The sequence below is a fragment of the Muscardinus avellanarius genome (genome assembly GCF_963383645.1).
Source record: "Muscardinus avellanarius genome assembly, chromosome: 9".
NCBI classification, from domain to species: Eukaryota; Metazoa; Chordata; class Mammalia; order Rodentia; family Gliridae; genus Muscardinus; species Muscardinus avellanarius.
Window position 1 is genome coordinate 34,500,017 of NC_137795.1, and position 25,131 is coordinate 34,525,147.

A 25,131-nucleotide genomic window follows, 5' to 3' on the forward strand; every position below is an offset into this window, starting at 1 on the left:
TCAGTGAGACCCAGTTTCAAAATAAAGGATAAAAAATAGGGCAGAGGCTATAACTTGGAGGTGGAATGCCCCTGGGTTCCATCCCCAGACCTGAAAAAAAAAAAAAAAAAAATCGCTCAATTCATTGTGTTCAGACTCCTAAAGAAATCTCTATAAAGTCCTTCAGAATTGCAAGAAAATTCAGTATTTTGAAAATCATTACTTAGACCACAGAATTCAATCCTCTGTTGAAAAATATATGCATACCTGTGAATGTTTTGAAATATAGTGATCTTAACTCATTTAGAAAACTATTTTTATAGAGCTTGAATCCCATTAATTCATTTTCTGTTAAGGATTTCTCCAATCTGAGCATATTAGAATTGTATATAGCTTCATAAACAAAACATGAGGTTAAAATTTTTAACAGAAAATTTGAGTTTCAGTCTTAAAATCCTCAATGAGTAATTAAATAACCTTGAGGTTTTTTTTAAAAAAAAAGTGGTATAAATTAGTTTCTAGATATGAAAAATGAGATAAGTGGTTCTTGAAGTTTGAACAGAAAAGTTTGCCATTAAGTAAGAAACTATCTGTGAAATACCTTTGAACTCATTCTTTGGAGGGAAGTTGTTGCATATATTCATCAGGAAGGTAATTATTATAAATGTATAGTGTCAGATTATTTTTTCCAATAACTTCCTCAGTTTCAAAATATTCTATGGGTACTTGATTTTTTTTTTTTATGCCTGTAGTTAATGTGCTTTTCCCTCTCCCAAGAGGAAAGAACTGTATTATGGAGAATAGTTTGTATGGTGATAGTGCATGGCAGGTTATAAGCCTAGAATTGTGAATCATCTCCTGTGTGTGTTTTAGCTAAATAAAGGCAATCTGCCCAGGGGGGAGAAGAAACAAATCTAAAAACCACAAACTCCATCCAATCACATAAAGACAAATCAGCCTTCTGGCAAATCAAATATCTTCATTTAAAGCTTACCTGGAATTGGCACTCTGCCCATCTTTTCCAAACCTCTTTAACAATATATTTTTACAAACAGCTAAAAACATGCACACTGAAAAGCATGCCTTTTGCAACACTGGTTTTTGTTTGTTCGATTGTTTTTAAAACAAGATACTCTCTAACACAGGAAAGACAATTGTTTGGGGAAAGGAAAGTTTGCTTCTGAGTTAGCCCCATGTAAATACAGGATTAGTGGGTGGGATTGAGATGTGCTCCCTTGCATAAATAGAGGCTGCGAGCAGCCCTGGCACTCGCAGAAGCTTAGACACATCCTGAACGGCTCGCAGGAGACAGGTGTGTGGGGAAGTCCAGGTAAGATTCTTGTCAATAACTTTGGAATGGCTCTTGCCGCAGTGAGGCCTGGCCCTTGATTGCTGTGTAAAGTTGCAGGCAATCAACAGGAGAAATGCAAGTTTCCCAGGGCAATGAAGTAGGGTTTCGAGAGAGAATAATAGAATCTCCACCAAAAGTTCACTGGGGCCCTGTTTTGGCTAGAACTGGCGGTGTTCCACTCCTGGGCAGGTTTCAAGTGATGCTTTCTCCATTAAGAAACCAGAGGTTTAAGTATGGGTGAACTCTGAGAGGCCCATGGATTTCTGTCTTAGTTTTGCTTTGCTTCTCTCCCACTGGTTCAAGCAAAGGTCCTCAGGTTTGTGCACTGTAAAAATGTGGCTCCCCTGCGGGATATATTATTACAAATCAGGAAGTATTTTTCTTTCTCTGTCATAAAGATAGTCTTGTTATTTTTTTCCCCAATCTTTAAATTTATAGCTAGGCTGTTGAAGGAGAAAGCTAGTTGCTTTCCTGAAGTATATAGGAACGGAGAGACAGAAACTTCTTATAAATTTTTTGCTTGCTGAAGATAAAAAGACAGGAAAAGAGTGACCGGTAAAAAAGTTCTGGTTTCACAAAGTGTGTGTGTGTGTGTGTGTGTGTGTGTGTGTGTGTGTGTGCGCGCGCGCAAGCAAATTATTAGTCTCTTCCAAAGTTAGTATGGTTTTCTGAGGAGTTTATGCAGGAAGTTTGCAAAGCAGAGGCTCTTTATATTATGAAAACTCAGTAGAGTGAATCTCAGAAAGTCACCCACAGCAGGATGTTTGTACAGCAGGAGGTACATTAGCTTTTCATTGACAATCCTGCCATAAAACACATGTAACATCAATAGTTCCAGACTCTAATTTATGAAGCTATTGAAAGGGGGCTGGAGAACTATTTGTACAGCAAACTGTCAATGAACTAAGATGCTGTGCTGCCAATTTACTATTATTTTTTCAAATATTATCGATGCTATTAAAATGATATACAAAATTAAATGCTTATTGAGAACTTATAAGTAGTTAATCTATGATATATTTCTGAACCCATATTCTAAAATTATAATAATTCTCACATAAAAGCTTTCGATTTTTAATATTAAAAAGAAGTCCTTATACTGAAAAGCCTAGGTATATTTGACCTATAATACTCTTGGGTGGTCATTTCAAAACTTTAGAAGACAAAAATTGTTATCGGCATTTCTGCATCTTTAAGAATACAGAAAATAAAGAAGTTAAACCAGGCACAGTGGTGCATAGCTGTAATCCCAGCTACAGAGGAGGCTGAGACTGTAGAACCATAAGTGTGAAGCCAGCACAGAAAATTTAGTAAGACTCTCTCTTATAGTAAAATAAAAAGAGCTGGGGAGGTAGCTGAGTGGCAGAGCACTTGCCTGGCATGCACGAGGCCCTCCCTGAGTTTGGTCCCCATCACTGCCATAAAAGGGAAATAAAATGAAGAAATTATACTATTACATGTTACTTATGCTGTTTCTGAGGAAGATATAGAGCAGCTACCTAATAAGTCATAACAAATGGTCAGATGATAGAAGGCATCACTAGAGTTTGATGACTTAGCGCCATTTTTAATCATCCAATGCCTTGCAAAGGTTTCCATTCCAACTATCCCATCATAAGAAACTTCACTCTTATACACACTAAGCAGTCATAGTCCATCTTGCTTCGTTTGCAGAGTTTGACTTAATCCAAGCCTATACCAATTTTAGAGTTAGATGCCCTGGTTTCATATGTCTTTTTAAGAAATATTAGTGTTTGTCTTTAGCAGAATCCCAAGTCTCCAACTCTCTGCATCCAGGCCCTGGATGACCTGAGAGACAGGTGCACTGGTTGGGCTCACTCCTGTGCAGGGGCATCTGCTTCAGTTTTTCTCAGTAATAAACTATGGAGTAGCATAGGAAAGAGGAATTTTTAAAAGAGACAGCCTGGAGCTTATTACTCTGTTAGGAATCTCACAGAACACTTTTGTGCAGTGAAGTACATGCCCATACCCTCCTACCTATAAAGGCCAAGACTTAGTGTCAAGAACATTTCACTGGAAGGAACTTAGCTTTGGCAAATCTTAGTCAACTCAGAGCTGATAGAAGTGAGTACATGTTACACTAGGGAGAAAGCTGCATGGGTGCAGGTCTTAGGTTAAGTGCTGAAGCTGGCAGGTTCTCAATGAAATGAAGAATCAATTATTTCAGTCATATTTCATTCTTCAATGATGATGTCCTTTTAACTGAACGTTTCAGAACTGTGTGTTCAGGGTAATTGTTTCAAGGAGGGAGGACAGGAGCCAGCACTATAAGATCCAAAAGTCTGTTTCCTAGACCTACCTCATAAATCATTTTCTCTCTCTCTAAACTTTAGATTCTTTATCTATATAATGAGGCATTGAGCAGGTGGGAAAAAAAGAGGTAACCCTGAAGGTAACCTCCAGTACTATATGTATATTTTTATGAGTGTGATGCTGGAGACTGAATCCAGGGGCATTCTACCTCCAAACTACACCCCCAGCCCCATTTTATTTTATTTTTTGAAACAGGGTCTCCCTAAGTTGCAGGGGGCCTCACTAAGTTGCTGAGGCTGGCTTTGAACCTGTGATCCTCCTGTCTCAGCCTCCCAAGTATTGGAATTATAAGTGTGTGTCACCATGCCCTGTGTGTACTAAACATTTATTTATTTATTTATTTATTTATTTATTTATTTATTTATTGCAGTACTGGGGATAGAACCTGGAACCCAGGGGCCTTTTACCTCAAAGTGACACTTCCAGCCCTATTTTTTATTTTTTATTTTGAAACAGGGTCTCACTGAGTTGCAGAGAGCCTCACTAAGTAGCTGAGGCTGTTTGCAAACCACAATCCCCCGTCTCAGCCTCCCAAATGCTGAGATTATAAGGTGCACCACCACAACTGGCTCTATACTTTTAAATATAACTTTTGCTTGTGTATATTCTTAAAGATTGAAGCCAGGGACGTTCTATCTACGAACTATACTCTCAGTCACCCTCCCCCCCTTTTTAAATAGGTTATCTCTAAGTTCAGAGCCTGGTCTCACACCTGTGATCCTCTTGTCTCCACCTCCCACATACTGAGATTAGAGGCATTTGCCACCATGCCTGGCTAACTATAAAATTTAAGTGTAAATTTTCTTAAAGAGTACATACAACTAGGAGTGGGAATATAGCTCAGTGGTAATGTGTCTGCCTAGCCTGCGTAATGCCCCGAGTTCAATCCCTAGCACTGAGAAAAACAGAAAGGAGAGAGAGTTTATACATCTAATTAGTTATCTATTTTCTTAAATTATACCTATATGTATCTATTTTTCTTGTGGATCTATAATGATTGACGTGTAGGGGAAGAGATTGATAGGGAAGGAGACAGACAAAAATACAGACGCCCATACCACACATCCTTATGAAAGTCCCCTGGGAGGTAGCTTTCCACTCTGATTTCACGCATCCAATCTCAGCAGAGCCTCAGTTTCCGTTGTATTTCACGACTGTGATTCAATCTGCAGAGCTTGAGGAATACTAATTCTTTTTTTCCAAACATGCAGATCTGCCATGGAGAAAATGTCCGTGTCAGCCTTCTTGCTCCTTGTGTTCCTCTCCTACACTCTGGCCAAAGACACCACAGTCAAAGCTGGAGCTAAAAAGGACGCGAAGGACTCTCGCCCCAAACTGCCCCAGACCCTCTCCAGAGGCGAGTCAGCTTCTTGTTTCCTTACAGTTGCTACTCAAATGGGAAAGGGTTTTCTAACTCTTGGTGCTGAGATGTGTGTGCTGAGCATAGTTTTCTAGCTGTTCCTTTTAGACTTATCATAGTTCATAGTTACTTCTACTTTCTCTAGCTTTTTTTTTTTTTTTTTAGTATTGAGTATATATTTACATCAGTTTTTACCTTGATTTTCAACGGGTTTGGGCCTAATATTATAATAGTTTTAAATGTGCTGGTTCATTTCGTTCTAGGTTGGGGCGATCAACTTATCTGGACTCAAACCTATGAAGAAGCTTTATACAAATCCAAGACAAGGTAAGGGCAAGGGTCACAGGGAGCCCTCCCGCGGCTCTCAGGAGCGCCATCTAGTGACGCCAGCTCTGCACAAACTCCTACCGGAGAAAAATCACCCAAACTCCATTTGCCTTACAGCAACAAGCCCTTGATGATTATTCATCACTTGGATGAATGCCCGCACAGTCAAGGTACTTCATTCTTCCAAATATTATTTACTTCATGGGCTTTTAGGCAAGAGTAGGGTTTGATCCCTCATCTCTGTATCCCTGTATCCCTAGAATCTAGCAGAGTTGAATAAGAGACACTGACAGCGAAATACTAAAACAATACGAGAACCTTCTAAGGCCCTGCATGATGGTGCAGGCTGTATGCCATGAAGCTTGTGCTGGCTGAAGGATTTATTGTTGTTGTTGTTGTTGTTGTTGTTGTTGTTGTTGTTATTGTGGTTGTTGTTGTTTTGTTGTTGTTTGTACTAGGGGTTGAATCCAGGGACATTGTACCTCTGAGCTACACACCCAACCCTTAAAAAAACAACAACAAAAAGCAACAACAAAACACTGGGATTATTGGGATTATGGGCATGCAACACCACGCCCAGCTGCAAATTATTATATTTTGAACACAAATGACTTAAAATAGAAAATAGATTTTAACCAATGTTGAGATGAATGCTTGATGATTCCCCTTTACATTGCAGCTTTAAAGAAAGCGTTTGCTGAAAATAAAGAAATCCAGAAACTGGCCGAGCAGTTTGTCCTCATCAATCTGGTTGTAAGTTGACTTTTCCTCATCGCTATATGCCCCTGTCGTTCATTATCTAAAGGATGATTCACTTTCCCTATACCACTTAGCCATACCACACTAACTGGGATCTCTTCATGGATTGGAAAGATATTCTGTTTTATTAATAACCTAGCTGGCACATATATATTTATACTTAGTAATTAAAAATGCTTGTCCAAAAAAACCACTCTCCTCTGGTGAGAAAATTCTCTGCCGTAATAATTGGAAGGTTTTTGCATTTCTCGAATTATTTCCTGTGTCGATCCCCCCCACAGTCCTATCTTCTCAATTTCTGTCTCTTTTCTGAAAGAGATCACTCTCTGGCTGGCTAAATCTACCCACACCTCTGTGCTTTAGCCAGATACAGCTCATTTCACTCCATCATCACCCTCACCCCCCAGCAGATAGATGGGATCTATTTCCTTCTAAAAGTAAACAGACAAAAACAATTCTAGCGAAGCACCTTTCCCCTTGAGCCCCTCTCACATCCCTCCTCTTCACAGATCAGCTTCAAAGAGCAATCCACACCAGCAATCCCTCTCCCCTCCCTTTCATGGCCCGCCTCCTCTTCTTCCCTTGATATCAGTGACTCACTGGTCACTCAGTGGTGATCCACGATTTTTCACATTTTTACTATAGACAGCAGCATCTACATTTGTATCCCATTCATTCCTATACATTAATTCCTATCTCATACCCAAACATACAAAGACTTCCAACTTCTGTGTCCAACCATGTTCCAGCTATAATTCACTTAAACTCAGTATGTTGCACATTGAATTAATCACTTTGCTTCAGGGTTTTCAAATAGCCCCTTTATTTCAAAGCCAGCCTCAGCAGCTTGGTGAGGCTCTCGGCAACTTAGTGAGACCTGTTTCCAAATAAAATATAAAAATAGGTCTGGAGTATAGCCCAGAGATAGAAGGTCCCTGGGTTCCACCTCAGTACCAAAAAAAAAAAAAAAAAAGCTCCTTTATTCTCTATTTCAGTGAAAGTGGTACTTCACTTAAATGCACTTTCTCACTTGAATATAGCAGTCAAGCTTTGTGCTTCTAAACCCTAAATACTCCTGCCATTGGTGCTTCTTTATGAACTCAGGGGATGACTTTGATGTGTGTGGTTTTTTCCCTTTGCCTAGCTTTCCGCAGACTAAATGGCTCCCTGCCTACAGGATTGACCCATCTGACCCCACGTGGCTGTCAGGGTAATCATTCTAAAGACCAAACACTGGGTCCCTGGTGCCTCACAAGCATCCTCTGTGGATTTTAACTATTTCTGAACAAATGAAAACACCGTGGCTTGGTGAGCAAGGCTACTCATGAGCTGCCCCGGAAGCAGCTAACGTCTTCTCTCAACACCACCCTAAAGTGTCCTTAGAACTTCGACCCTTCCCAAGCACATGGTCAAAAAGAAAGTGAAATGCCCAGGCCCCTTTGTGAAATAGACTGCTTTCCCCATAACTGACTCCTATTCATGTTTAAAGATTCCTCCTTATCCGCTCTCCAGAAAGTCTCAGCGGAGCCTGACATGTCCCTGTCCCCGTGGCATTCTTAGCATTCATTTTCCTTTCCCTATCTCTCAGTAGATCAAACCTTCCTTAAAGATAACCACTGTGTCTTGCTAAATCAACAAAAGTCTAATTAAAAACCGATAGATGCTCAAGAAAATCCTGTTCATTTCTTTTAACCTTTCCCAGTTTTCTGCTTTTCTTTCTCTAATCTTTCTCCTTCTGCCTCATTCAAGATGTCTTCCCCAAGCATCATAACTCCAAGTCCTTCCTTCTTGAATAGTTTTGCTCTTCCAGTACCACATGCATTCAGCTTCCTCCCTCAGGGCCTGCATCTCATTCTGCTCTTAGTCAGTCCTGCCACACCCCTTATCTCCCCAGCTGTACTGGAAACTCTCTGTGGAAGGGATATCCTACCGCGTAGCTGAGGTCCCTGGCCCAGTCCCATGACTGGGTCTTGTGTTAGCAAGTTCCAAACTATTTACTGAAGAGTACACCAATGAAATGCTTCTCTCTCTCTCTCTCTCTCTCTCTCTCTCTCTCATCCTAGTATGAAACGACTGACAAACACCTTTCTCCTGACGGCCAGTACGTCCCCAGGATCATGTTTGTAGGTAAGTGAAGGTGACAGTGAAATCATGCAGGTGAGCCATGTCCCTTCCTCCCTCCCCACTCTCTCCTACCACCTCACCATGGCCAAGGCCACTACTGAACGACATTCTTGAAAGTTTCACAATATATCATCATTAGAAAATATAAGATCCTGCCTAATTCCACAGATGACTTCTTTTCTCATTTGCTAATTTCAATTTTTGACCTTCTGCCACAAACATGTAAGAGAAGGCCATACCATGCTTCCCTCATTGTTAATGTATTCCCTGGACATAATTTCTTTCATTCACTGGGTGACAGTTTAATAAATGTGGCAGTGGCTGTACCCGTCACCATCATAGCCCCAGCACCAACCACCCTGTAGTCAGCTCTCATTAAGTGCTTATTGAATGACTGAATGACTATATTGAGTTTAGCTTTGATCACAGTCATCAATTTATAGAAAACCTATAATCCAATCCATCACATAGCAGAGCTCACTCTAATCAAGTGATTTGTCTGGGTAATTCAACAAAGTTTGCATTAAATGGGAAAAAAACAAGGTAGAGAAAAAAGTGATGAGGAGAAAGGGCACCGATGGCATGGGTTGAATTTTGTCATGATTTGGACCATTTCAAACCTTAACATTGACAAGGAACATGTAGTGGTCTGGTGAAAGCTGGCATGGGAGTTCTTTTTACAGTCTCCCTGTCTTAGGGGAGGAGGAGCTCCAGGGCAGCCAGCTCCTGCTGCAACTGAAAACTGCCTGGAGGATGTAGAGACTACCTGTGCAGGCCACACCCCCAACGGCTTCCTCAGCATCCCCGGGGAAGGGATGCCAGTGTCCATGGTTCCTAATCACCAGCCTGGGTGGTGAGCCTCCACAGGTGTTTAGAACATGTTTTGCAGGTTAATTTATTACAAAGGTGAGATCATATCTTTGCATCCTCCACACCAAGCACATGTCTAGTCCTCGAGTCTGCTAAACTGGTAGTTTTAGAATGTCCACCTCTGGTCATCTGTGTCTGTTGGTCCTAGTCCAACATTCTGATTGACAGACACAATCCACACCAGCTCCCGTGGCCGACTTTGCACATGCGCAGATGGTCCTCGCATGTCCTCCTCGCCCTGACTCAGAACAGTGTCTCAGGTCCCTTGAATGAGCCCTCTCGATGCAAGGTTTCTGGACCTTTCTGTATCTTCCTACTTCCTTGTGGATGTACCATATTTTTAATATACCCTTTTTTCTCATTAATTATATGACTTCAAGTTACACACAGAACATGATAAAATGGTTTTAAACTTAAGGTGTGTGCGTATGCATGTAACACAGAGACACATAAGAGAAGACCTAAAACTATTTTTAAAATGCAGCTAATTGCAGGATCATAGTGGTGCACACCCATAATCCCAGTACTTGGGAGGCTGAGACAAGAGGATCACAGGTTTGAGGTCAGCCTCAGCAACTTAGCAAGGCTTTCTGCAACTTAGTGAGGCCCTGTTTCAAAATAAAAAAAAAAAAATGAGGATGGGAGTATAGCTCCAAGTGAATTAGGTTCAATCCTCAGAATATCACACACACACACACACACACACACACACACACACAGCCAATAAATAATAGAAGGGCACTTTATGCTTTTTGTGACCTTGCTGTTCTTCTTCAGGCCTGCATTCTTCTTGTTTAATAAAAAGAAGCTGGGCGTGGTGGTGCATGCCTATGATCCCAGTACTTGAGAGGCTTAGACAGAAGTGCAGATTCATGCTCAGCCTCAACAACTTAGGGAAACTCTCAGTAACCTAAGGAGACCCTATTTCAAAACAAAACAAACAAAAGAGCAGAGGTGCAGCTCAGAGGTACAATGCTCTTGGGATCAATCCTCAGAGCCAGGAAAAGGAGGAGGAGAAAGAAAGCACACTAGCTTTGGATATCAGTTTCTAATTATCTAGGTTGCTCTTGGTAAGATATGTCAACTACAACATTTCAAAAGCTTACAATAATTTTGTAGTAGAGATTTCACAAAAACAAAACAAAAACAGCCACTTACCCCAAAATATACACTGTACATTTTTTTAGGTCACTTTAGATAGGACACCAGGGTCACAGCCTTTTCCACAAATAGCCCTGCACGGCTATTGAATGCTCCCAGCCCTGTGCTGTTTCTCCTTGCAGGAGGCTGGCTAGCAGAGGGGATGGAGTGGGTCTCCATCCAGAGAGACACACTATGTTTTTCTCACTGACATGGGTGTGTAGGGTTGGTCTCAAAAGAGGCCACTTGAAAACAAAACATCCCATCCCCTCTTGGTTCATCTCTGCAGACCCATCCCTGACAGTCAGAGCCGACATCACCGGAAGATACTCAAACCGTCTCTACGCCTATGAACCTTCGGACACAGCTCTGTGTAAGTGCAACTTCCGTCCCAGATTTGTCTAATGTCTAACATCTCTGGTGCCGCAGGGGCGCGATGAGAGGCCAGGGTGGGGTGAGAGCGAGCTCTGTTCAGGGACCGGGAGAAGCAACCTTGTGTCCTCATACAAATCACACTCTTTTCATCTCAGATTGTTTGCTTTTTATTGTTTATTGTTTGCTGTTGCTGTTTTGCTTTTTTTATTTTATTTTACTTTTTAATTGCTTGGTACTGGAAATTGATGATGAATCATTAAGATTAGGTATCTTCAGTCGGTTATAGCAGCTCATGCCAGTACTCAGGAAAGTGAGATAGGAGGTCTCAAGTCTGAAGGCAGCCTCAGCAACTCAGCGAGACCCCTCAAGAGCTTCGTGAGAGCCTATTTCAAGACAAAAAATATGAACCAGGTATAGTGGCAGCTTGTAATCTCAGTACATGGGAGGCTGAGACAGGAGGATCCAGGTTTGCAGCCAGCCTCAGCTACCTAGTAAGGCCCTCGACAATTTAGTAATATCCTGTTTCAAAAGAATAAAGAATAGGCCGGGCGTTGTGGTGTACGCTTGTAATCACCTCGCTTGGGAGGCGGAGACAGGAGACCTCACTGGTGTAAAAGACCCTGTTTCCAAAAAATATATATAAAATAGGTCTGGGAGTATAGCCCAGCGGTAGAAGGGTTTCCAGGAACCCCAGTACCACCAAAAAATAAATAATAATAATAATAATAATAATAAATAAACAAATAAAAATAAAAGTAAAGAATAGGCCGGGTGTGGTGACGCATGCTTGTAATCCCCGCGCTTGGGAGGCAGAGACAGGAGGATCACACAGGTTTGAAGCCAGTCTCGCTGGCTTCAAAGACCCTGTTTTCAAATTTTAAAAAATATATAAAATAGGTCTGAGAGTGTAGCCCGGAGGTAGAAAGGTTTCCAGGAACCTCAGTGCCACCAAAAAAATAAATAAAATAAAATGAATAAAAAATAGGGCTGGGGGTATAGCTTGAAGGTAGAATTCCCCTGGGTTCAATCCCCAGTACCAAAAAAAAAAAAAAAAGAATCAGGTGTTTAATCCCAGCACCCAGCATTTGGGAGGCTGAGACAGAAGGATCATGGTTTGTATCTCCATGCTTGTAAACCCAGTACTTAAGAGGTTAAGACTGGAAGATGGCAGTTTCGTGGCCAACCTCAGCTTCTTGTTAGGCTCCTAGTGAAACCCTGTTACAAAAAAAGAATAAAATAGGGCTGAGGATGTAGCTTAGAGGTAGAGTACCCGTGGGTTCAGTCCTCAGCACACACCAAAGAAAGAAGATTGTGTTAGTCAGATACACTAACACACAAGCCCTTTCTGCCACAGAACTCAGCACACTAGTTGTAATAATCTGCAAACTTTAATTTTTTTTTGCCAAATAACAAAAGTGAAATAGTACAGTCCCACTTGTTGAAGTTGATTTTGTGTTCAATTAAAATCAATAGCAAGAGAGGTGTGGTGGCGCACACTTATAATCCCCGCGCTTGGGAGGCTGAGACAGGAGGATCACGCAGGTTCAAAGCCAGCCTCAGCTACTTAGTGAGGCTCTCCGCAACTTAGCGAGACCCTATTTCCAAATAAAATACAAAATAGGTCTGGGACTGTAACCTGGAGGTAGAAGGCCCCTGGGTTCCATCTCCAGTACTACAAAAAAAGAAAAACAAAAATCAATAGCAAGATGATTCAAAGGGTTGCTGAGATCCTCACTTTCCTATCAATTGCTACAAATGAGAGACAGACAGACTGAATGACTGACTGATTGACTAAATTAGAGCATATGGAGAATGTGCCTAGCTGTGACATCTGATTATTCCTTCTGGAAGAAAACTGGGTTCTATCCTGAAAACCAGTTCTAATCAACTGTAGTAACTGCTAGAATCTCACTGTGCTGTGCCAGTCATTAGCCACTCGCTATTGCTCTACTTTTGCCTTTTGTGGCCCTGAGGATTGAACCCAGGAGCACTCAATGCTTGAGATACATCCTTAGTCCTTTTAATTACTTTTTTCTTTTCCTCTTTCCTTCCTTCCTTCTTCCTTCCTTCCTTTCTTTCTTTCTTTCTTTCTTTCTTTCTTTCTTTCTTTCTTCTTTCATCTTTTTTTCGGTACTGGGGATGAAACCCAGGGGCATTTCATCTCCGAGCAACACTCCCAACCCTATTTTTTATCCTTTATTTTGAAACAGGGTCTCATTGGGTTGCAAGGGGCCTAAGTAGCTGAGGCTGGCCGCAAACTGCAATCCTCCTGTCTCAGTCTCCTGAATGCTGGGATTACATGTGTGCACCACCACGCCTGGCTTTTATTTCTTATTTTGACACAGGGTCTTGCCAAGTTGCCATGACTGGCCTTGAACTTGGGATCCTCCAGTCTCAGCCTCCTGAGTGGCTGGAATTACAGGCATGCACCACGGCACCTAGCCACCACATGTTGCTATTTTTAAATAAAAAATTAACAACTTGATTTTCAAGTCACACGAGCCCCAGTCCAATTGCTCAGTGAACCAACACTGAGTATTTTCATCATTGCAGAATTTTCTACTGGACAGCCCTGGCTTAGAATACTATTATGTTGGAGCCAGGTGGTGCACGCCTGTAATCCCAGCATTTGGAAGGCTGAGACAGGAAGATCGCAGACCATGCACAGCCTCAGCTACTTAGTGAGGCCCTTTGCTATTCAGGGAAACCCTGTTTCAAAGGGCTGGAGTATAACTCAGAGGTAGAATGCCCCTGGGTTCCAGCCTAGTACCACAAAAAATAAATAAATAAAAAAGAATGCTAGTATGTTGGAAAGCAGAGGTTGTGCCCGGTCAGCAGGAAAGCTCCTTGTGGAGCCTTTGCAGTGTCTCCAGGGGGAGCTGGGAGGACAAGGGGAAGCACATCCCAAGTACTGGCCATTCTGAGACAACAGCATGTATCCCTAAGACTAAACTTCTTAAAGGCAGATATCATAGCGCCCTGTACGACAGACATTTGATATTTTTAAGAGTGCATAAGCAGCTCCTCAGTGCCAATCATGTAGACATCTTATTTCACTAGATCTCACGCCTCATTTTCATGGATCACTGCTGGAGCATCTAGAAGAGTGGGCTCTGGAGTGGTAGCTCCAGCACTTGTAGCTGTGGGACCTTGACCAAATGGCTCAGCCTCTCTAAGCCTGGCTCATCATCTAAAAACAGAGTTTTAATCAAATTTTTATGAGGATTAGAGAAATTCATCTGTGTCAGACACTTGGTTTATTATTGTTTATTATTTATATTTCACCTACTTCTAAAATAATTTCTACTTCTAAAATAATTTACAGTAGCTACACACATCTAAGTATTTCTTATGAACAAAGAGGATGTAAAATGTACTTCTAAATTGGTCAAAATCATTTGCTTCTGAGCCAAGTGTGAGGGTGCACGTCAATCCCAGTACTTGGGAGGCTGAGACAAGAAGACTGAAGGTTCAAGGCCAGCCTCAGTAACTTAGTGAGACCCTCAGTATTAGCTTTGGACCTTGTTTCAAACTTCTAAAAAAATATAAGAAAATAGAGCTGGAGCATAATTTGGAAGAAAGCTGGGTTCTGCCATACTACTACTACTACTTAATAATAATTTTCTTCTGATAGAGTAAATATTTTTGCGAGGGTGAACTTGAGAAAGATCTGAGAAGGAATGAATATACTAGAGAGTTAGATTGTTATAAAAGCCACTTCACATATTTTTAGATAAAAAATTACAAAAGTTTACCAACTATTCAGCTTCTGACTAAAAGCACACTATTAGAGTACTTACGTTTGGGGAATTTATTATACCTATTGATATTTCTTTTTTTTCAGTACTGGGTATTGAACCCAGGGACATTCTATCTCCAACTTATACTGCCAGCTCTATTTTTTATTATTTATTTTGAAACAGGGTCTAACAAAGTTGTGGAGTGCCCTACTAAGTAGCTGAGGTTGGCTGCGAGCCTGGATCCTCCTGTCTCAGCCTCTCAAGTACTGGTATTACAAGCATGCGCCACCATGTCCAGCTATGGATATAATTTCTGATAACATCTTGGTTATTCTTTTTCCCTCATTAGTGATTGACAACATGAAGAAAGCACTCAAGTTGCTGAAGACTGAATTGTAGAGAAAACACACACACACAATCTGCCAGCTCTTGGCTTTGCGATGGTCCTTGAGACTTGGAAGCAGAGGCTTTAGAAGGCTGGAGAATGCGGATGTGCTGGTGGACTTCAAATTTGATTATGGTTTAATGTTATAACCGCTATTTTTAAAAAATGGTTTCAGGTATACATGTATGAAAACAATATTGTTATCTACCATAGTTAGCCATGATTTTCTAAAAAATAAATCCTTCTGGAGGTACTCAAACTGGATTTATTTATTATTTCCAAATTGATCTTTGAGGTATTTGGTTCATTCACCAACAAGACTTTTGGATACAAAATGCTCATGGAGGGGATGACAAAAGTGATTCAAACAATGATCAAGTTTTAGCTCAGTGACTGAAGGAAGGCACGAACGTAAGAGAAACAGCAAATGGTTTACTGTGAACGACTATGTAGAAAGGCCTCCCAAGAAAACCAGGCTCCCACTTCAGAGAGGCCCCTCCCTGCCCTGACCGGACTTCTAGGTACACACTTGAATTCAGTGATTCAGTTGTAGTCAGCTTTGACCTAGTGGTCTCAGGGAAAGCCTGGCTGGTAGCTTTCTCCTCCAGATAACTATCTAAGCAAAAAGGTCACCCACTGAACATCTGTACCCCAAACACAGCCTAAAGAAATCCTGAGACTTGGCCTCAAAACAGCCTGGCTCTCCCAAGGTTCTAGAGAAACCAGCCTGGAATAAACTCAGCTTGAGTTGCTTCATCTTCTTTGCCAACACGTGTCTGTCTGCAAGAAGGGCAAAGGGCAGTGGTGGTGTGTCACTGAGGCCGACTGAGATCAGAGGTCACAGATGTTTGGAAAAAGTAGTGGCAGGGCGTGCCATCAGTAGGGAAGCAGCATTACCTACCTTAACCCTGTGTTCTGCCTACCAAGAACTAGCACTGCGTGTTCATTTCTTCACCACATAATTTATTCTCAGGCTCATTATCACGTGGGATTCCTCCACCACCCAGCCCCCACTGACTTCTTTGGCTCCTGGACTGTGGTGGTCTGTATAATGCTTTGCATACTGAGTATATATTACTTATCTTGATTGACTTTATTGGATGGATCTTTTTCTGAACAGATCCTTTGGCATTATTAGTTCTCCTAGGTAAATGATATATTTTCTGTGCTTTTCTCTCACACATAGTGATGCCTGTCACAAGGAGCTTTTGAGTGTACATTGTTGCTTTCATGACTAAATTAAGCTGGGTAACATGGCACATGCCTGTAATCCCAATACATAAGAGGCTGAGACAGGAGGATTGCAGGTTTGAGGACAAGCAGTGAGACTCTCATCAACCTAGGGAGACCCTGTCTCCAAATAAATATAAAATAGTGCCAGGGGTATAGCTTGAAGGCAGGCCTGGGTTCAGTCCCCAGAACAAGTAAGTAAGTAAGTAAGTAAGTAAGTAAGTAAGTAAGTAAGTAAGTAAGTGAGTAAGTAAATAAATAAATAAATAAATAAATAAATAAGTAAATAAAATATTCTAGTACTTGGAAGATCACAGGTTCTAGGACAGCCAGTGAGACCCTGTTTCAATATAAAAATAAAATAGGGATGGGGATATAGCTTGGAGGTAAAATACCCCTGGGCTCAATCTCCAAACTATACACACACACACACACACACACACACACACACACACACTCAGGGGAATCAGTTCCCTTCTCATAAGTAGGTAACCTACATGTGCTTATGAACTTAGATTCTACTTAGAAAGTTACCTGAGTGTTAACAGGAAGACAAAATGAGTTTTCACTTCCATTAAGCTATCCTTTGGATGACAACTTATACATGATTCACATTTCTTCTATTGGGCAGTAAAATAATGTTGGTTGTTTTCACTGGGCTGCTATAAAATAATATTTAAAAATTTATTCAGTGACAGCTGGGCGTCGTGGTGCACACTTGTAATCCCCGCGCTTAGGAGGGAGAAACAAGAGGATCGCGCAGGTTCGAAGCCAGCCACGCTGGCTTAGGAGACCCTGTTTCCAAATAAAAATATAAAATAGGTCTGGGAGTGTAGCTCGGAGGTAAAAGGGCTTCCAGGAACCCCAGTACCACACACACAAAAATTATTTAGTGACAAGATATAAACACAATTTTTAAAATATAAGTAAGTAGTGCATGTATGTCTCTATCACTCTGAACTTCATCATGACGTGGGACTACAATGTAGCAGTAAGAGTGTACAAAAATGCAAGAAAAGATATGCATATAAATAAGAGATCAAATGTCAAAGTTGTAGGAAAATGAGTCCTTAGAAAAACATTAAAGAAACAGAGCAAGAGTCATGAAAAGCATTGGTTGACTGTAACCCAGTCTCCTCTACTTGAGAATTTGTCCCAAGGAAATCATTCAAAAAAAGAGTTCTGAGCCAAACACGGCAGCGTATGACTGTACTCCCAGTTGTTAGGAGGCTGAGACAAAAAGATCACAGGTTTGAGGCCAGGGTGCAGTAACTGAGCAAAGCCCTGGTTCAAAATAGAAAAATAAAGCAGGGTGATGTTACAGCTCAGTGGTGGAATGCCCCTGGGTGGACTCGCTAATAACACACAAACATACACAGAAAAACAAAGTTCCATGAAGACGTCACAGCAATATAATTTAAACATAATTTAAATAGCAACTTCCAAATACAATGGTTAAATAGTACATTAACATCAAATGCACCACGTTGTCATCTATAAGTTAACCAGTATGGAGAAACAAAAAGACGTAAGTGAAAATAGTTTTAAGAATTTCTATGCTATATTTACAACAAGAAGAAATGTATACAAAGCAAGATTAAAAATAGCTGAAGATTCAAACATGACAAGTTATTCTAAGCCCATGGAAATGTTAGCAATGCCTGTTCTACTAAATTCTCCTATTGTGGTACATGCTTGTAATCCCAGTGCTTGGGAGGCTGAGACAGGAGGACTGCACAGGTTCGAAGCCAGCCTCAGCTACTTAGTGAGGCTCTCAGCAACTGAGTGAGACCCTGTTTCCAAATAAAGTATAAAACAAGTCTGGGAGTATAGCCTGGAGGTAGAAAAAACCCTAGGTTCCACCTCCAGTTACACACACACACACACACACACACACACACACACACACACATACATGGTGGTTTCCCAAAATATTAAACAGAAAATTACCAGCAATTCCACTTTTGAGTAACTACCCCAAAGAACTGCAAGCAGAATACAGGTATTTACACACTCAGGCTCATAGCAGCATTACTCATAATAGCTAGAAGATGAAAGCAACCTCAATGGGTGAGTGGATACACAAAAATATAGTGCAGATATACAATGGAATATTATTCAATCTTTAAAAAGAAGGAAATCCTTGCATGTATTACAGTGTGTATGAACTTTGAAGACATTGTTTATAATAAATAAAATAAGACACAAAAGGGCAAATACTAGAAAATCCCACTTATATGAGGTATATAGAATAGTCGTCAGTGAGGAAGGGAGGAAAATGATGGTTGTGGGCTGGAGAAGAGAAATAGGAAGTTGTCATTTAATGGTTGTGGAGTTTCCATTAGAGAAATAAAATGTTCTAGAAATGGTGGTGGTGACTATTGTACAAGAATATAAACGTACTTAGTACTACCAACCTGTACACTTGAAAATAGTTAAAATGATAAATTTTATATTTTATTTTTTCCCCTTCAGTTTCATGTGAAGTCCTTGGGAAAAAAGAGAGAAATTAACTTTTAAAAATTTTTGGTTAAAGCTGGGTGTGATGGTGCATGCTGGTAATTCCAGTACTTGGGAGGTTGAGACAGGAGGATAACAGATTTGAATTCAGCCTCAGCAACTAAGTGAGATCCTGTTTCAAAATAAAAAATTAAATAGGTCTGGGAATGTAGGTCAGAGCCAGAATATCCTGGGTTCAATCCCCAGTACTGCCAAAAAAAAAAAAAAAAAAAAGGTTGGCAATAAAATCATCCATAAAAGTCATTTACACATGGTCACATGCCTAAGACATCTTCACCTATTTTACAACTATGGTATTCTTTAAATGATCAGCTATGATTACGTCTTACTTGGTTTTTTCTTGTAGTCAAAGTCCAAGTCAACTGAAAGTATGAAAATGCCACCTGTCACGTTATGATCTCACCTGTTTGTAAAAGGGATATATTAAAAGTAAGCAAAGTTTCAACATGCAAGAGGTATCAAAGTCCATATATGACATACATCTCAGCTTACAGGTAACTCCCTCCAGCCCTCATTTGAAGATGAATTCCAGAAGCTGGTTTTCTACGGAGAATGATGGGAAGTGGCTTGGCATGTTGTAGGGTCTTCTTACATTGCCTGGTCTTCTTTCCCGTTGCCACAAGGAATATTTCAATGACCACCATCACCCAGTTGTGATTGATGGAGGGTGGTGTCGTGACAGGCCCTGTCCTCTCCTCCTACTCCCCCTACTTTTTTTTTGGGGGGGGGGTGGTACTGGGGTTCCTGGAAGCCCTTCAACCTCTGGGCTACACTCCCAGACCTATTTTATATTTTTATTTGGAAACAGGGTCTCCTAAGCCAGTGCGCGCAGCTACTCCCCCTTTTTACAATTTGTTTCTCTGAGAAATATGGGGTAGAAGGCTGCTTGCTCACTTAAAATTGTTTAGAACACATTCACCAACACATTATATCATTTAGCATGGAGAGTCTGATATAAAAATCCTCCACCAGGCTGAAACATACATCCCACATACATCCCTACACAGATCCCCTTCGCTATTCAGAAACCTAGAAAAGTTAGTCTTTTACTTTCTTCTCTAATAAAGCAATTCACATGTGAATAATCACGTTTATACAATCATGACACACTTTTTACCTGTGAAATACTATGTAAGAATGTGACTGTAGCTTTTACAGCTAAAAAGTAAAAAGGATTTCATGTATGCAGTGTATTTTCAAAAGACAACAAATTTAAACAAGGTTAAACAAATAGTTAGAAAAATTCTAGGAGGAGGTTTGGGCTCAAGGAAACTAAGACCTAAATGCCACACTGCCGAGTCCCTTCCCTCTCTGAAAGGGTCCATTCAGCAGCATATTTGATTAAGGTCAAACATGCAGAACTGGTTTTCATACCAAACAGTGTTTCTCAGATAACAGTATCTAAGATGAGTGTGAGCCACAATGAGCTCAGATTTTAGAAATTACAGCCAAACCTTTTTTCTTTGGTATTAGCATTATTTTCTCTGGCTAAAATTTCACTTTTAACATCCAGGCAGTCTGGGCAAATGTTCTAAGGAGCTTTTCTCTAAGTAGAATATGTAAACAGAGAATCCGAATTTTTTAAAAGGACTGAGTTCCTTTATGAAGAAATATGAGGTTTGGAAGAAGGGAGATTTACGGTTTGGGGTCTGCCTTCGAGTCATCTGTCACAATTCTGACACTGCATCTGTTCCTGGGGCTTTTGTACACACAGGCAGTGGCCCTTCTGGAGTCCTGGGATCAGCCTGGCCTCCTCAGGTTCACAGCAGGACCACTACAGATTGTGACTGATGTTCAGAGGACTTTCTAATAGGCACAGTGATACTCAACAGAATGAGAACAGTGTTGCTACATCTAGACACAAACAGGTCACAGGAGACATCACAGAAGGAGTTTGGTAGCCCATCGTCTTCACATCTGCCTGAGAGAAGAGAAACCCTGGACACTTAAAAATGTGCATTTCTAGCCGGGCATGGTGGTGCACACTTGTAATCCCCGCACTTGGGAGGCAGAGACAGGAGGATCACGCTGGTTCGGAGCCAGCCGTACTGGCTTAAGAGACCCTGTTTCCAAATTTAAAAAATGTAAAATAGGTCTGGGAGCATAGCCCGGAGGTAGAAGGGCTTCCAGGAACCCCAGTACCACAAAAAAAAAAAAGTGCATTTCTGGAATGGCTAATCATCTGCCATTTAGCCACTCTTATAATCCTGTATTTAAGTAGTCCTAAGGATTCATCCTGCCCAGATCCTGATTTTTAACTGGGTTGACCCAAATAAAGCCATTGCAGTTAGAGCACAAAGCAAGGTATAGGCTAGTTCTCTCTGCAACATCCTTTTCCAATAGGGTAAAGTGGTGCAATCCTCCTAAATTCAAGGATAGCCTCTGCAACTTAGTGAAATCTTATTTAAAACTAAAAAGGGAAGCCGGACATGGTGGTGCATGCTTGTAATCCCAGCATTCAGGAGGCTGAGACCGGAGGATCGCAGTTCACTGACAGCCTCAGCTACTTAATGAGACCCTGGTTCAAAATAAAGAATAAAAAATAGGGCAGAGGGTGTAGCTCAGAGGTCAAATGCCCCTGGGTTCCATCCCCAACCCCCCCCCCCAAAAAAAAACCCACTAAACTAAAAAGGGGTGGGGGTGTAATTCAGAGGTTTCAATCTCCAGTCCATGTGTGCATGCATGTAGTGAGAGGGCAAGAGAACCCTTTCCACATATGGTCATTTGTCCCAAGTACTATATTAGGAGATTCCAGCACCATACAAGATTTTAAAATGTAATTTAAAAAAAAAAATACAGAATGTCTTCAAGGAAGACAGAATTAAAAAGTCTCTTCATGTGTCACTTAAGATCTTAGCTTACAATATATGTAGGAACATGTCACAATTGCTCACAGCTCAACATGATGTTACAGAAATAGCAGTTCTGTCTCCTTGGAAATTTCCTTGAAGTTGCAGAGTCATGGAAAGAACATGCCTATTAAATAAAACTATTTACCCTCTTTCTTGGTCTAAAACTTACCAAGACAATTACCAATAAAGCATCATGTGATTCCAGAATGCAAGCCAAGAAAATAGTGATTTTTTAGTAATGGGAATGAACTTAACATATTTTTCCCAAGTAAATATGAATAAATTCTCTAGAGAAACAAAAAAAAAACCCTTTTTTACTATGCAGATAATACTAACCACTGAATATCTCAAGTAAGAACTTGGGGATAACTAGCAACAGGCATTTGAAATGAAGTTATTTATTATGGCTTCATTATACAGTAAAATAGCAATACCCACCAAACATGGTGGCACACACCTCTAATCCCTGTACTTAGGAGGCTGAGATAAGAGGATTATAGGTTAGAGCCAGTGTCAGCAATTTAGCAAGCAAGCACGTTTCAAAAAAAAAAAAAAAAATTAAAATAGGACTAGGGAGAGTAGTAGCTTAGAAGTAGACTGCCCTTGGGTTCAATCCCCAGTACCACAATCAATCAATCAATCAATCAATCAATCAATCAGACTAGAAGTGTAGCTCAGAGGTAAAATAACCCTGGGGTTCAATTTCCAATACAAATAAAATAAAATAAACAAAATAAAATAAAACGTAATACCCAGCTCTAAGCTTTCCAAAAAGAATCTAAAGCAGATAGAAAAGAATTCCACCTAACTTAATTCATTTGTTAATTCTTCCATTATCTTTAATAAAAACATGCATACACAAAGAAAGGTTTCCATCTTTTAATGTTTTAACATAATATACAGCACAATACTATTTCAATTTCAAAGGATGGGAGATATTACATTCAAATATACTTTGATTTGACAAGTTACTATTACAATAGTGAGAAATTTCATGAAAAAGTTATTTAACAATTTTTAAGATAATCAAATATCTTTTTGCTACATGGGCCAATGCATTAATGGTAACTTGTTTAAAAATGCAGTCTTTTGGACTTCAAATTATTATAAAAGAATATCAAGAGTATATAGATAGACATTCTGAATTAGTCGAACTCATTCCATTTTGAAAGCTAAAGGGTATACATTAAACATTTCATGAGACCATTTCTCCTTTACACTTATCTATAAAAGTCAAAAACAAAATCACAATTCCCTAAACACACAGTTATTTCTAGAATACATTGGTGTAATCATAAAAGACTATTAAAACTAAATTATCACTTTTATAGTAACACTTCAGCACAACACATCTTTCCTAAGAAGACAAGTAGTATTGGGAATTTAGATTCCCCTTATTAAACTGGACATGATAGAATCTCTTATTATCTGGTTTTAATAAACTTCAACTCTTTCCAGTAGGAACTATCTACAGAGCACACAGCCACATACTCCAATGAGATATATATTTAGTTTCACAATATAATCAACACAGTAGTGCCATACAAAGTTTTTCTGCAGGTAAAAATGCTAAGGAAGGCCACAGTGGACAGTGCCGGACACCGTGAGGACAGTAGATTACAGGTACCACTGAGCGTCTGAGGAGACCACCAATTTCTATTTTTTTTTTCAGTAATGGAAAAAGGAAAGCATTTAGAGAAACATAAGAGTAAAAATATAATTTGTAATTCCACTGTTGATAATGTAAATTTCCAGGTACTGCTTTCTTTGCTAAATGGGCAAATTAGCTTAACTTAAAATTAGAGAGCGGAGAACACAGATGGTAGGATTTTCCTCGCTTTCTCATCAAAGGAATGCGCTAGGGTTGGCGCGAGGATCTTTCTGATTCCTGTATCTGTAGGTCAGCCAAACACCCAGGATCTGGAATTTAAAAAAAAAAAATACTTTTTTCATATAATTATTTCAGTTTATCAATGAGATGACTCTGAAACCTCTCAACCATTTTGCTTGATTTTTGTTTGTCCTAAAAGTAGATATTTCCTTTTCTTTTGAAATAAGTAAAACACATGGGTGACCCTTAAAATAATTCAAATATGAACACTGTGATAGGCTGCATGGTTGCCCCCAAGAATGTTCATTGTACACTCCAGAAGCTGGAGATATATCTGTTAAGTTGGGTCCTGCACTCATGTGACTTTGTGTCACATGACCTCTGCAGGGCAAGGGAGGGGCTGAAACCCCCGCGAGAATTGGGCATTCCCGCGAGTAAACCCTCATCTCGCGAGATGCATGCCTTTAAAAGGAGAGCCCGCGTCCTCAAGCTTCGGACAGGCGCGCGGGCCCCACGGTGCCTCGCCCTGATCCCCGGGAGAGCCGTGCCATTAAAACTTTACATGCCATGTGTACCGGACCTCTCTCGTGTTTTTCACACTCCGCCGTACTCAATTATTTTTATTTTACTCGCATTTAATTTTTTATTTTACTTATCATTTGGTGCCGAACCGGGAGAACTCTTGGGTCCCTCCCCATTTTTTTTCCTTTTTTTTTTTTCTGTTTTCTCTTTTTATTTTTACTCTCTTTTTGAGCCCCGGACTCTCCAACCCGCCAGCAGCTCGACTGCGAGGTCCCACAGCAGCGCTCTGCTTGCAGGCGTTGCTCCCACCGCTGCCGCCGCTGCCGCCCCGTGCCTGCGTGGACTACCTCCTGCACGGGCCAGGACCTCTGCCTGCCGCTTGGACCTCCTAAAACCGCCGTTCCCGCCTGCCCACGCTGCCCGCCGCTGGAATGGGACCGCGCTGCCCGCAGACTGCGCCACACTGCGCGCCTATGTCTTCTCCGCGCCTGGCGTTGCTTAGACCCGCCTGCCGGGGCCACCTGCCTCCTCCATCTAGGCGGCCGCCACTCTGCTAAACAGCCCCCAGCCCGCCAAGTCCAGCCCGCGCTCCAGCTGGTTCCTCCACTCGGACTCGCGCCCTGGCGCCCTTCACCCTGTGCCTGCCCACCCCTGCTGCCTGGGCCTGGCCATTCCGGTAAGCAGCCACATGGAATTACTGGGTGGGGGGGTCGCCAGCTTTGGCCCGCCATCTTGGACACGTGGAATCACTGGGGGGCCGCCATCTTGGCCCCACCATCTTTAACCCCTCCCACCTCATGGCCTCACTGGAGGCCTCGCCATCCTTAACCCCTCCCACCTCATGGCCTCACTGGAGGCCTCACCATCCTTAACCCCTCCCACCTCATGGCCTCACTGGAGGCCTCACCATCTTTAACCCCTCCCACCTCATGGCCTCACTGGAGGCCTCGCCATCCTTAACCCCTCCCACCTCATGGCCTCACTGGAGGCCTCGCCATCCTTAACCCCTCCCACCTCATGGTCTCACTGGAGGCCTTGCCATCCTTAACCCCTCCCACCTCATGGCCTCACTGGAGGCCTCACAATCTTTAATCCCTCCCACTTTCCACTCCTAACCAATCCTAGGAGTCGGCGGCCATCTTTCCGGCCCGAGCCAGGCAGCTTGGCACTTGCTCTGCCTGCCAACCGCCTGCACGGGTCAGGACCTCTGCCTGCCGCTTGGACCTCCTAAAGCACAGTTCCAGCTTGGTTCTCCGGTCACCGCCGGGACCTCTGGCCGGTTTGCCCCACCCGCCCCGAGCCAGGCTCACTGGCGGTGCTCCTCGGGGCCCAGCCTCAGCATCTGGCGCGTGCCTGGAAGCCATTTTGTCTCCACGCCGCGGGCCCGGCAAGCCATGCCGCCTGCGCACCCCCACTGATCCCACCTGCGCCA

General features: G+C 41.6%; 2 protein-coding genes across 2 annotated transcripts in view; one reads left to right on the forward strand and one right to left on the reverse strand.

The window, feature by feature from the left end:
• Positions 1 to 4,882: 4,882 nt before the first annotated feature.
• Positions 4,883 to 14,758, forward strand: AGR2 (anterior gradient 2, protein disulphide isomerase family member; the record flags this gene model as incomplete). The annotated part of the gene is made up of 7 exons (XM_080701100.1): positions 4,883 to 5,021; positions 5,288 to 5,351; positions 5,469 to 5,521; positions 6,031 to 6,104; positions 8,174 to 8,237; positions 10,534 to 10,617; positions 14,709 to 14,758. 7 exons carry the CDS (start codon positions 4,883 to 4,885, stop codon positions 14,756 to 14,758), a joined length of 528 nt encoding a protein of 175 aa, XP_080557226.1.
• Positions 14,759 to 23,191: 8,433 nt separating this feature from the next.
• TSPAN13 (tetraspanin 13) overlaps positions 23,192 to 25,131 on the reverse strand; it is a gene marked incomplete at both ends in the record, with an annotated part of 36,746 nt that continues 34,806 nt past the window's right edge. Inside the window, one exon of the mRNA XM_080701950.1 lies at positions 23,192 to 23,266. Within this exon, the coding sequence (XP_080558076.1) occupies positions 23,192 to 23,266 (75 nt within the window). The remainder of the gene's footprint in view (positions 23,267 to 25,131) is intronic.